Source organism: Carassius gibelio, chromosome A5 (genome assembly GCF_023724105.1).
Source record: "Carassius gibelio isolate Cgi1373 ecotype wild population from Czech Republic chromosome A5, carGib1.2-hapl.c, whole genome shotgun sequence".
Classification (NCBI taxonomy): Eukaryota; Metazoa; Chordata; class Actinopteri; order Cypriniformes; family Cyprinidae; genus Carassius; species Carassius gibelio.
In genome coordinates this window covers 38,252,211-38,264,548 of record NC_068375.1, presented here as the reverse complement: position 1 = coordinate 38,264,548, position 12,338 = coordinate 38,252,211, and the positions used below count along the sequence as shown (strand labels likewise).

The following is a 12,338-nucleotide window of genomic DNA, read 5'->3' as shown; positions in this document are numbered from 1 at the left end:
GGGTGTGGATTATTGTAATGTTTTTATCAGCTGTTGCTGTTTGGACGGCACCCATTCACTGCAGAGGATCCACTGTTGAGCAAGTGATGCAATACTACATTTCTCCAAACCTGTTCTGATGAAAAAGACTCATTTTCAGCAAACATCCAGTCTCTAACAGAACACGTTTGGTTGATGTGACTCTCATTTGTGTTTCTTGTAGGAATGCACAATATTGGATTTTGGCCGATATTCGATATGTCGATATTTTCAAAATAATTTTGGCCGATGCAGATACCGATATCGATATATATACACATTTTTCGCCTGATATATTTAAACTTTAATTTTACTGAAGAGAAATCCATGTATCTCTTCTGTACTGATTCTACCATAAATTTATTATTTTACAAATGTAGACAGACATTCACATCTGAAAAACAGGTTAATTATTTCACTTGGAGAATATCGGTTTGGCTCATCAGCAGAAATATTCATATCGGCCGATACCGATGATGGTCATTTTAAGCTTTTATCGGCCGATACCGATGTTGTGCCGATATTATCGTGCATCCCTAGTTTCTTGATTAGATGTGTAAGGCAGACAAACAAAATGTGCAGTGCTGTGTTGAGCCTTGATCACATGATCACAACAAAACAGTCAGTGCTGCCAAGGTCAGCGGAATATTGCAGCTTACGGATTCCATGCGTGATGTACAGATCATGACACCAGCGGAGGGCCTGCATGCACTGTGTCACACACCACTTGTTTTCTGGGAATCGACTGAGCTTGAAGGACAAGTGAACGACACACTCACCACTGCTGCAGATTCAGCCTAAATCAAGATATTGATTTAGATACATCCAACTGAAAGCAAATGAAGGAGAGTGATCAAGATGTTGGAGCATCAAACCATCAGTCCAAACACAGACACAAATGCTCGTCCAGCAGTATGGGTGGAGAGGGAGTTGTAGTATTAATGGAACAGACTGTTATCCGACTGGACTGGGCTGTAGTGTAACTACTGTACATACTGTACACCAATCCATTCTCTGGAGTCCTGTAGCTTATGTATAGTGGTGTTGAAAAGCACCATTAATCAGATGTATTAATAGAGTCTGATGCTGCTATTTCTAACAGTGGTGATGGTAACAACTTTAGGAAGTAACTAAAAAGGCATTACTCAAATCTTCTTTAAATAAATAAATTACAGCTATTTACACTGCGTATCGCCAGCAGTGTATCGCAAAAATCGTTCAAAATTTTGGCTCAAATTAAAAATAACGAAATAAATCACTAAATAAATAAATAATGCCCTGAGGCCATCTATTATGAAAGCTGGCACATAGGTAAAATATTTAACATTTTACACACACACACACACACACCTTCTGATAAGTTGGAATACAAAGGCAGGGCTTACGGTGACAACACTTTTGTTTTACATCCATGCAAAGCATCAGGCTGCTGTGTGTGAATGTTTATATTCTTGAGGGACAGTCCCAAACACACACACACAAGCACAGCCAAAAACACAATTAGAGTGGAGCCTCCTGATCGGATGGACAAAGCTCGCCTTGACTCTCGTTTCACTATGCAGATACGGATCTCATAAAATATCCACTTACTGTATCTTTATCTTTGTTGTTGATAAACCTGAAAAGAGCCTCGAGTCTGCTCTTCAATGACGGTCTACATGTACACACACTGACAGACTGTCAAAATGACACAAGAGTTATTTCCAGGAATGAAACATTTACTAATCGGGAAAATCAAAGCTTTAAAGTGCTGCAGTAAATCTGAGCAGCTTTTACCAGGCCATAACCTTCAACCTTTGTCCTTCATAACACACATTATGAATGGTCTGCACTGTTCAGACAGACAAACAAAGAGCACAACACTTGAAGTCATTTTATAAACCAGCAGTGAGGAAATAAAGCATTTGTTTCGTAAAAAAAAGAGAAAAAAGCAGCACTTCAAATTTGTCCTTATCTTCCTGAATAAATCTTGATACCATCTATAAAAACACTGTAACTTGTGACTTCCTTGCCTGTGTAAAGAGACAGTTCATTCAATCTAAGCTGCAATAACAGCTCATTATGAGCTTCCACATTTATCTTTACAGCAGTACATTTCAGCAGCTATTGTTTTATAAATCTGGCACAGTGTAATCATACATTACACTTGTCCAGACAGAAAACCTCCAGTCCCCAAGAAAAACAGCATTTAAATATGTTTCAAAATGAATGAATCCTTCACTGGCACAAAACAATTTATAATATAATTATCAATGTAATAAATACAAAAAATAGCTAATATAATCATACACAAAAATATTAGAAATATTAGAATAAAAACATATAAAATATTTAAAAAAATTAAATATATAATATTAACAAAAATGATATTAATATACATACATATATTTTGTATTTACTATCTTATAATCTAAGATGGATAGATACTTAATAATATAATAAATACAATTTGTATATAATAATTGTATTTAATATATTGTTATGTAATATATAATACATATGAAGTATAAACCAATTAACATATAAATAGTTATAATTAAAGATATAACAATATAATACATGTTTTATATATATATATATATAAAAATTCAGTTTGTTGTGAGAGTTTGGTGGAGTCTTTTACTCAAGGGCAGGGTGGAAAAATCTCATCAATGACTGACAAGACATGATTGATTGATTGACAGCTTATGAGCAAGGTTTGAGGAATGTTGAAGTGAGAAGCTCTCTGATCAACACAATTCTTCTGGTCCTTCTTAAAGTCACACTTACTCTACAATCAGTGCTTGTGTTGCACCCATAATTTCTAAATAGTGTCATTTACCCATTGTCGTGTTGTTCAAAGCTCCCTTCTGTGAAAGACAAGAGGAGATGTTTTGAAGAATACGAATCATTCTACTCTTGTGTGCGAGTTTAAAATGTGGAGAAAACAGTGACAGAATTCTCACTTTTGAGTAAAATACTTCTAAACCCAAATAGCAGTATATTCAACATTATGCAATACAACAAAAACCAGAGTTAAACTCGTCTAGGCTTATGAAATTATGTAAAAACGTATTGAACTGAATGCAATATGTACAGTAGTGTGATTTTGTATTGTAGTGTAAAGTGGGCGGGGCGAAACCTATCAATACTTCACACGCGATCAATCACTGTAACAGGTCGATTGTAGCTGAGCTGTCATTTCTCCAAATGAACTGAACACCCAACTTCTAAATAAAGCACGAACTGTCTGTCTCCTGAGGAAAAGCACTTGACTGACTCGGGATGCACTGAGCTAACACAAGCAGCGCTGAGGCCCTTGAGCGCTCACAATCTGTTTTAGAGCTCGTCTGACCGTCGCTTACCTCGATCTTGTCCACGTTCCGCGCGCAGCCGACCACCTTCATGCCGTGCTGGACGAGAGCGCGAGCCACCGCTGCTCCGATCCCGACAGACGCTCCGGTGACCAGCGCGACTCTCCCCTTCCAGCGCTGCATCATCACCATCAAAGGCGCGCGATGTCACAATGTAACACTGAGAGTTCTAATCCGCGCCGGACTGAAACAATGTATCAGCGGATCAGAAGTGCAGCGCGCGTGCAGGAATATCGCCGAGTCAGACTGGGATCAGTGAACGTGTTAAAGGCGGGATCAAATCACTCCAGCCCTCCCTGATCTTCTGCGGTTAACACCCAGGAACAGCTCGACACACACGGATCCCACCCTCGCAGAAACCGCGATTAATTATTAACGGCGGCGGAGATAAGAAGAAAAAAACCCAACAACAACAAAGACAGAGATTTAGGTTGCTGTTGCCGCCTGCACGGTGTTTCTACTCCTAAATTGATACTGTAAACAAACGCTGTATTATTGAAAATTTGTATAAACCACTCAAAAAATACTTATGGTTAAATGAAAGGTGCTGGAGGAGGCAATTATAAAAACCAAAACAAGCATGCAACCAGAAATATCAAATTTAAAAAGTGCAATATTTTTTAACATCATTGGGATATTTTTTATCGTTTTTATTAATAGTTTATTATTTTTTATTTGTATATTTAGGGCTTTAATTATGCAAAAATGTTATTTATTGCTATTGATTTAGCTGATAAAGCTGAGATAAAATAAGTTGTAACAATTTAATTTTACATTTATTTCATTTCTTGTGGTTTTAGTAACTCAAGTTATTCTTATTATGGTCACTAGAACTTATTTTTTTTAGCTTTCAGTTATCTCTTAGCTCACTATGATTATCTGTACTTTAAGCATGAGGAGGAAAAAGCTGAAAAACACACCATCTAGTGATGACTGACTATATTTTTGACATTTAACAAGCCTTATGATGATAAAATGAGGTTATTAACATGAGATCTTTTAAAGGTTTTTTTCTTTTTTGTTTGCAACCTTTATATGAACATAAGCCATTTCTATATGCTAACATGTTTATGAAACCCAATTACACACAGAAAACTTTCAAATCTGATGCATATTAATAAATATTCTTTATTTTGTAAATTTCGCACATTGCTTTCAACATCACATCCAGTCACTTCATAAATGGATGTTTTCATCTCCCAGTAAAATCATTTTATTCAGATATTTATTTCTGTACACATTCATCAGTACAATTCTTGCCACTAAGACGGTCACAGTTAATGAAAAAAAAAAAAAGATAGAAATATATAACAAACAATACATTAAGACTACCAACACCTAACCCTACAGCCAAGGCCTGCAAGCTCCAGGATCCATTTAACAGCTGTGTTCCTAATGACCTGCTCCCTTATCAGTGTCAAGAGAGAAAGGAAAAATAAAGCCAGCTGTGATTGGTTGAGAAAGAGTGAAAGAGGAGGGGCCATAAGGGGAAGATGTGTATATAGATACAAAAGATGTGAAACGTTACCTAACAAACATGAACATCATCAAATACAGCGCTGAAACTGATTCTCTTACCCGTTTGGTATTTCTAAACTCAATGCAGCAGTGATCATGAGTGTTTTGACGCTCTATAAAAATAAGTGTGAGTTAGTGTGTGTGAGTCTAGTTGACGCTGGTGGCCGGCAGCCACTCGCCGCGGCAGTATTTGGTGAAGCGATCTTTAAGGTGCTGTCTGTACTGGTCTCGTGTGCGGTAGAAGGTTTTGTTGTTCTCGACAAACGACTGGATCTCGTCCTGCGTCAGACAGGTCTCTTCATCTGAAGTCACTTCAGATTCATTCTGTGCACAAAGAAAATCACACTTTAAAAATCACTGATCATCAGGCGATCACTGTTCTACAGTCTATTGAGTGCATCAATCTATTAGAGGTAGACAAAGGAGATAATGTCCTTCTTTTATGACAATAATTACAATTATGTAGTTGGAGGAGAAAATGAGATGGGAGTTCTTCGACATTAAACAGTTCATGCAGAGCTAGACAAGACGAGTGTTTGAGGTTAAAAAGTATATAAATTTTCTTTTTTTTTTATTTAGATAAGACTCTTCTTCCTTGACTGGGATCATTAAAAATCCTTTGAAACTGCATTTAAACTGCATTTTGGAAGTTCAAACTGAAGTCCATTGTTATGGAGCGAAATCCTTGAAAAGATTTGCTCAAAAAACAATTTCTTTACGACTGAAGAAATAAAGACAGACCGACATGAACATCTTGGATGACAAGGGGGTGAGTACATTATCTGTAAATTTTTGTTCCTTTAAGGAGGCAGCTTATACCTGAGAGACTAACTGAAAAAAAGAAAAAGAAAATGATGTTTAGGAACTGTCAAACTAAAATTTCTTAAATTACTATAACTAAAATAAAAATGACAGCTATATGGACTTTTAAAAAGCTCAAAAACTAATTACTAAAACATAAATTGTTGCCTTGAAATCTAACTCAAAAGTGTCCTAAAAAAACCTTAAGTACTAAAATTATAAAAAATTAATGCTATATGGAGATATTAAAAAAAGAAATCGCTAAATGAATGTGTCAAAAGCATATAATAAAACTACTAAAACATAAGCTAAAATGAACTGAAAATTGAAAAGTAGGGATGTACCAGTAAAGGTTTTAAGTGATGATCACTCTTATGTGTTAAACAAAACTCATGAAATACATTACTTAATTGCAGAGAAAACAAATATATAATAAACTAGGTTAGATGACAAATCAGCAACTGAATAACACATTTTGGGTACACATTTTGTTAGGTGAAAAAAATGTACATTTGATTGGTAAAAATAAGTGACCTTAAGGCAGTGCTAAATCTGGTAAACAAAAAAACAATGCAGTATCAGTCCATAGCGATTATATTGGTGTATAAATAATATTAAAATAACACTGGTTCACAGGTGGTATCAGACTCACCAGTAACTCCATCAGGCTTTTGGCACAGCTGTTCTCCTGTGTGCAGGTGTCCGGTGAGACGAGCTGACTGTGGAAGTGTCTGCTGCTGCTCACACGAGGAGTGAAGCTCTCACAGGATTCACAGCACGGAGCTACTTTGCTTTTGCACAGATGCGGTGAAGGGAAGGGAGACTCGTGAACAGCAGCAGATCCAGATCCTCTGCTACTGCGATCTGCTTCAGATCCCTACGAGAGACAAGAAAAGATCACAACCAGTGCCTTGACGACATGCATCCCCAAAAATATCTGAAATATTTGGATAGTAAGTCATTTCATACATTTTAGCTTTAAAGTTTTGATTGTTGTTGAATTGGATACCAGTGTCAATGCTTGTGTATATATAAACACACACACACACACACACACACACCGGTTCTAATTATTATTTGTAATGTAATGTGTTATGTTAAGTTGAATAAAAATACATATAGAAAGTCATATGTTGTTCAACACGATCAAATTATCTGAGAAACATATTGAAAGCAACTAATAAAAAGAATTCAAAGCAGCCCGTACAAAAAAAGTTATTGGCTACTTTGTCCAAAACAGCTGGGAACTCACATGCTCACTCCTGCAAAGTGCCGCCTTGTTTTTTCTTTTCTTCTTTTTGTTTTTGCCCTTTGTGTTGTCTTCAGAGTTAGCCCAGCACTCCACACAGCTGTCCACAGCGTCCTCTTCCTTCTCCTCCAAGCAGCGATGACTACACGGGTATTCACCTGATGATACACATAAATATGATCATTATCAAGGAATCCTCTATACGTGATCCGGACTACACATAAAAATGTCAGGAGCTTTTGTAAAACAGCAAGCTTAAATCTGATTGGCTGGCTTTAATCAGTCGCCTTAAGTCACTATAGACCTGGAGATTGACAAATCGTCACCGAATGTATTTCCATACCCGTTTCCTCATGGTTGCACATGCCCTCGGTGCAGGCCACGTCTGAGCCCTCTCTGGATCCCGTCTCGCTGCCCTCCAAACTAGAGCAGTAGCCACAGTCACTGCCGTTACTGTGAGGCAGCAGGGCTAGAGGAACGAACAGACACAAACTCGACAGTCAGGTGCATTCTGGGTAACTCGCATGCATGATTCCATTATTAAAGAATAAGAAAAGCTGTCTTTACCTTTCTTGGTTTTGGGGGAATGCAGGATGGAGGCGGTGCAGGTGCAGGATGAACTCTGGCTGGTGATGATGACCTCTCCACTGCCACACGACTTACAGCCGCCGTCCACAGACTCAGACGAACCCTGAGCAAAGAGAATGAGGGTGACGGAGAAAGACCAATTCAAGAACAGCGTTGAGTAGCAAAAAACTGTTTTTTTAGCAGCTTGACAGAACAATTTTCACTTGCAATGTTTTTTAATGTTTTACTGTACATATATACATCTTACATTCAATAGAGTTAGCTGAAATGAAAGCCACATTATTTTATACAATTAAAATTCCACTTTTATTTAAATTTATTTATAAAAATGTTATCAAAAGTAACAACAAATACATTTACAATGTTACAAAATAATTCTATTTCATAATAATGCTGTTCTATCCCTGAAAGAATATATACATAAAGAATAAAAAACGGTTTTCAACACTGATAATAATCAGAAATTAGCATATTACAATGATTTCTGAAGGACCATGTGACACTGAACACTTCCATTTTTGGTTTGCAAACCAATCAAGTGCTTACATGCGATCTCGATCGTATTAGAAAAGGATTAAACCACTCCCTTTCAAGAGCAAATTGTTTACATGAAGGCTTTTCAGTCTGATTCAGCTGACAGATTCTATAGTTTCATGCAAAAAAAGTACTTCAGGCAGTACAATAAACAGTGCTATTAGAGAAGACGAAGTGAAGGAGAGGAACAGACACACATTAGATCACTCATTACCTCATCAAGACTTTTATCCTTTTCCCCCTCCGCCTCTTGTTCGAAGCCACACTTGTTTTTGCGTCTGTTCTTGCGTTTTTGTCTCTTCTTCTCCTGTTTGAGTTCTTTGGCTCTCTCCTCTTCTGAGAGCTCCTCACAGAGCTGCTCCAGCCGGCTGATGCCCTGAACCCTCTCCACCGCCATCTGCACATCATTTAACACAAATCAAGTGAGCACATTAAAATACACGACACAGTAGGAATTAAGGGCCAGGTTTACTAAACAGGGAAAATTAGTGTGAAAGTGTAGATGGGAGTGGAAAGTTCTCTGGCTCTAATGCATAAAAAAAAAAAAAACTTCCCGTAAGGATAAATGCAATAAAACGGGTGTTAAACAATGGTGCAAATACCAGTAAATCGTGTTGCGTGATTAATTTAAATACTCTCCCAACATAAATCATTAGGGGTGTACCGATTCGCTCGTTTTATCAATGCATCGATTACAAACCCTGACGATGCATATGCATCGATCTTAAAACATGACTTTTGAATCGTGAATCGCCAAATCTAGGACAGTAATAGATTTAAAACGCTAAGAATCAAATGAATCGCGATTTCTATAGCGATTCAATGCTTTCAAAATATATACACATTAAATTACTACAAGCACGGATTAATGCAGACCTTGAACTGTGTTCGTGCTCCTCTATTACCGCTCGAGACCGTCACAGGATTGCGCTCGTGCTCCGTTCGTCTCTGCGCAGCTGATGTGTGATCCCTCCTTAGGACTCGTGGCCAGTAATACTAAAGTTAAGTAGCTGTATTCTATTCTGTAGTTTGTCAATGGCTCTCTGCATCTTACCGACGGCGTTGCCTGAGCAGTCGAACGCTGTGTATTTAGTGCATGGATGGAGCAGAAATGTAAGTGTCTAAATCATACACACAGTTCCATTGAATGATAAATGTGTTTTAACAATGTTGTTGAACTGAAAGTAAACCGTTAAAATAACCACAGCATTAACAACGACCTTGAAATAAGAGCGTGATGTTTATCTGATAATATCAGATGCATGAAAGTAGCGTTTGTGGTTTTAGCAAACAGACAACGGGTGCGTTTTCTCTCAGCATCATTAGCTGATAGAAGAAAAAGTTAAACAGCATTTTATTTGGTGAAAATTAGATGCAAATTTTTCACACTGAATTTTTTAAAGTACTAAATTTAATGAAGAATAAATAAATCTAATCGTTTTTAATGATTTTATTAGTTTGGATGTATACCCTACTGACAGAAAGTAACATTTAAGATTGAAATGACTCTCAGCACGAACACCACATGAGAGCTTTACCTCGAAGCTTTTGCGGAGCGCATCAATGCCCAGATAGAAGAGCATCTGCCACGTCTGCTCTTCTGCTCGTAGCTTCTGCCAGATTCTGTGCAGCCGCTCGTACAGATGTATTCCTAGACACGTCAGCACCTCCTCCTGTGCGATATCTATGGTCTTCGCGTGTCTCTCTCGACGCCTGTAAGTGAGCCAAACACTCTTAATGAAGGTATATCTATCTAACTTCCAGTAGATTATATGGTGTGACTTTAATGCACGTTACACAGCATGAGGACTGGATCACTCACTCATAACCCCCAGCGAACTCTGGTTCTGCTCGGCCCAGTAAGTGTGCGATGAAATCAGTCTCGCAGCAGACGTGTATGTGGTGCTCATGGGGACAGCAGCGTAACCCCTCATACAGAGACGCACAGTAGCCCTTCTCCTTACTGCAGTCCAGATCTCCTACTAGGATGTTATACGCTCTCAAAACCTTGTTCTTACAGTCCGTACAGAACCTGAGAATGATGTTGCAGAAAGAGAAAAACAATAAATACATTTGTCTCGGAGCCAATTCAGAGAAATATGTTGAGGTCACAAGCTCTCACCGGTGTTTGTGCAGGTATGTCTCCAGAGTCTCCAGTAAAGAGGTGCTGTCAATCAAAACCACTTCATCACGACACTCCTGTGACATCAGTTCCCACACGTCCATCCAGCTGCCCCTGCAGGACCAAACAACCCACTGATATTGTCACTTGTAACATTTTTACCCCAGGATTGATTTCCAGTGGCATTTTTATATTGCACTTTGTAAGTGCATTTTTTATAATTACATCATTAAATGAATATTATTTGTTTTTTAATGTAAAATATATTTATAAAATGTATTTTGTACAGGTTGTTACCAATGAATCTGCCAGGGCACGTTTATTCACACGGTCAAAAACTGCATAATGTTATGAAATTGAAGTAATTGATCTCATTTTACATAAAACTGCACTATATATAATGGAAAAGTAAAAACAGGAACTGTATTATTACGACAAAAAGTCTTTATTGGTTATCGGTCTCTTGTAATATATAATATATTTTTTATTCATTTTATTAATGTCAAATGTCTTCATAGATTTAATTTATTTCTGTAGAGGCATTATATGAACCCTTATGTTGAATTTGGGAGGCATTTTTGTTCATTTTGATGGCAGATTTGCCCCAAGCACACATTAATTTCCGACCCTGACCACTACTCACCCAAGATTTTCATATCTTCATTTACATAATAACAATTTTGGTTTGGTTATGTTGTCAAGGAAGCACAGAAGAAAAAACACCAAATGTAACATGACGATTAAAAACAACAACAAAGTTACTAACTCACCCTAAAGGCTTCGGTTTGTGCGTGTCTAAAGAGTGCAGCTGACAGCGTTTGTTCTTTTTACTCATGGGAATAGAGTCAATTATGTTGTTTACCTTTGACCTACAACAAGGAAAGAAAAAGCACACATATTAAAATGAAAAACACAACTAAATCATACAAGCAAAGGAAAACAAACTAACAGACGAAATGATTCAAACTGCGTGTCCTTTACTTAATATAATGCATTCCTAAGAGCTTCCATAACAGTTAATATTTTCCCTGCCCATCATTTTACCTTGAAGAAAATTTACAAAAAAGAAAGATTTTCTTGCGAATCTCACATTCAAATAAGCCCAGAAACATTTAATAAAAAGTACAAGATTTTAAGCGGACTTCAGTTGGTTTGAGGCAAATGTCGGACACTAAACAGTGTCTGTAACTCTTACCCGTGAACATAGAAGAGTGTGTAGAGCTTCCTGGGGTCTGTGAGACACGCGCGTGTGACTGACAGCACTCCTGAGGATCCCACAGTGAGCGGATCTAGTGCAAAGTACCCAGAGTCTGTGAGCTGAGAGAACAGATGCTCCACGCTGCGCCGGCATCCCACACACGGCACCGACTGAGACAGAGCGCTGAACACCTCTCGAGACATCACCATCAACGCCATGTTCAGGTCCTGCTGCTTCAGCATGCGGTGATGCTGGTGGACAAAAAACACAGGTGGGGGAAGGTGAAGCTGGAAGCCAGAAAAGTCGGACTATATATATATTTTTAAAGTCTCTCTGTCAAGCTGGTAAATTGATAATCTATATCAATACACAGACATATATGAACATGTCATTGTTTACCTCAATAAACTGCTTCATTTGTGAACTGTTGATCTGATAGCTATCAAAGTCCAGAATACTTTCAGGAAACTCCATCACCATCTACAACATAAACATACATAGATATCATCAAAATAACACAGCGCTTCTTCCTATAAAACTGTGCCTTTAGTTTGTGTTCAGTAAAGCATGTATAGGGAAACATGCAACTGCTTAGTACAAAAGTGCCTGCAAAGGCAAACTTCTAAACAGTTTAATAGTATTAGGAGCTAAAATACACCAATTGCCGGATAAATCACACACAATATTGTCTAATTTTTAAAAAGGGTCATGAGCTGTTGTACCCCGTTCAGAAGGAAGGCGATGCAAAGACTGTGCTTTTCCACAAATTGGCTCTTAACAGCATCTTGTTGTCTTCAAAGCATCTTTATTGTTTGATTCCTGTATAGCCCTGCGTCCGTCTCTTGTTATTTACACTATGTGAGCGAATGGGTGGGCGGAGCTAAAAAGACAGTAGTGTTGATCTTCTGAGGAAGAGGCGGGGTTTAGCCTCACTATTACATCATAAAGTGGCACATT

The 12,338-nt window shown here is 37.8% G+C and overlaps 2 protein-coding genes across 3 annotated transcripts in view; both read right to left on the bottom strand.

Moving 5' to 3' along the window:
• LOC128014885 (dehydrogenase/reductase SDR family member 11-like) overlaps positions 1 to 3,672 on the bottom strand; it is a 50,951-nt gene extending 47,279 nt beyond the window's left edge. Inside the window, exon 1 of the mRNA XM_052598577.1 lies at positions 3,363 to 3,672. Coding sequence (XP_052454537.1) covers positions 3,363 to 3,503 — 141 coding nt within the window. The 5' untranslated portion in view covers positions 3,504 to 3,672. The remainder of the gene's footprint in view (positions 1 to 3,362) is intronic.
• Positions 3,673 to 4,474: 802 nt separating this feature from the next.
• LOC128014883 (gametogenetin-binding protein 2) overlaps positions 4,475 to 12,338 on the bottom strand; it is a 9,554-nt gene continuing 1,690 nt past the window's right edge. The window contains exons 3-14 of one of the 2 annotated variants that reach the window (XM_052598575.1): positions 11,781 to 11,861; positions 11,379 to 11,632; positions 10,954 to 11,052; positions 10,184 to 10,297; positions 9,884 to 10,093; positions 9,600 to 9,774; positions 8,276 to 8,458; positions 7,507 to 7,630; positions 7,283 to 7,408; positions 6,967 to 7,097; positions 6,343 to 6,567; positions 4,475 to 5,213 (exon numbers count right to left, since the gene is read on the bottom strand). In XM_052598575.1, the coding sequence (XP_052454535.1) occupies positions 5,037 to 5,213; positions 6,343 to 6,567; positions 6,967 to 7,097; positions 7,283 to 7,408; positions 7,507 to 7,630; positions 8,276 to 8,458; positions 9,600 to 9,774; positions 9,884 to 10,093; positions 10,184 to 10,297; positions 10,954 to 11,052; positions 11,379 to 11,632; positions 11,781 to 11,861 (1,899 nt within the window). In that variant the 3' untranslated portion in view covers positions 4,475 to 5,036. Of the gene's footprint in view, positions 5,214 to 6,342; positions 6,568 to 6,942; positions 7,098 to 7,282; positions 7,409 to 7,506; positions 7,631 to 8,275; positions 8,459 to 9,599; positions 9,775 to 9,883; positions 10,094 to 10,183; positions 10,298 to 10,953; positions 11,053 to 11,378; positions 11,633 to 11,780; positions 11,862 to 12,338 lie in introns of both variants that reach the window. The other variant, XM_052598574.1, reaches the window with a different exon arrangement.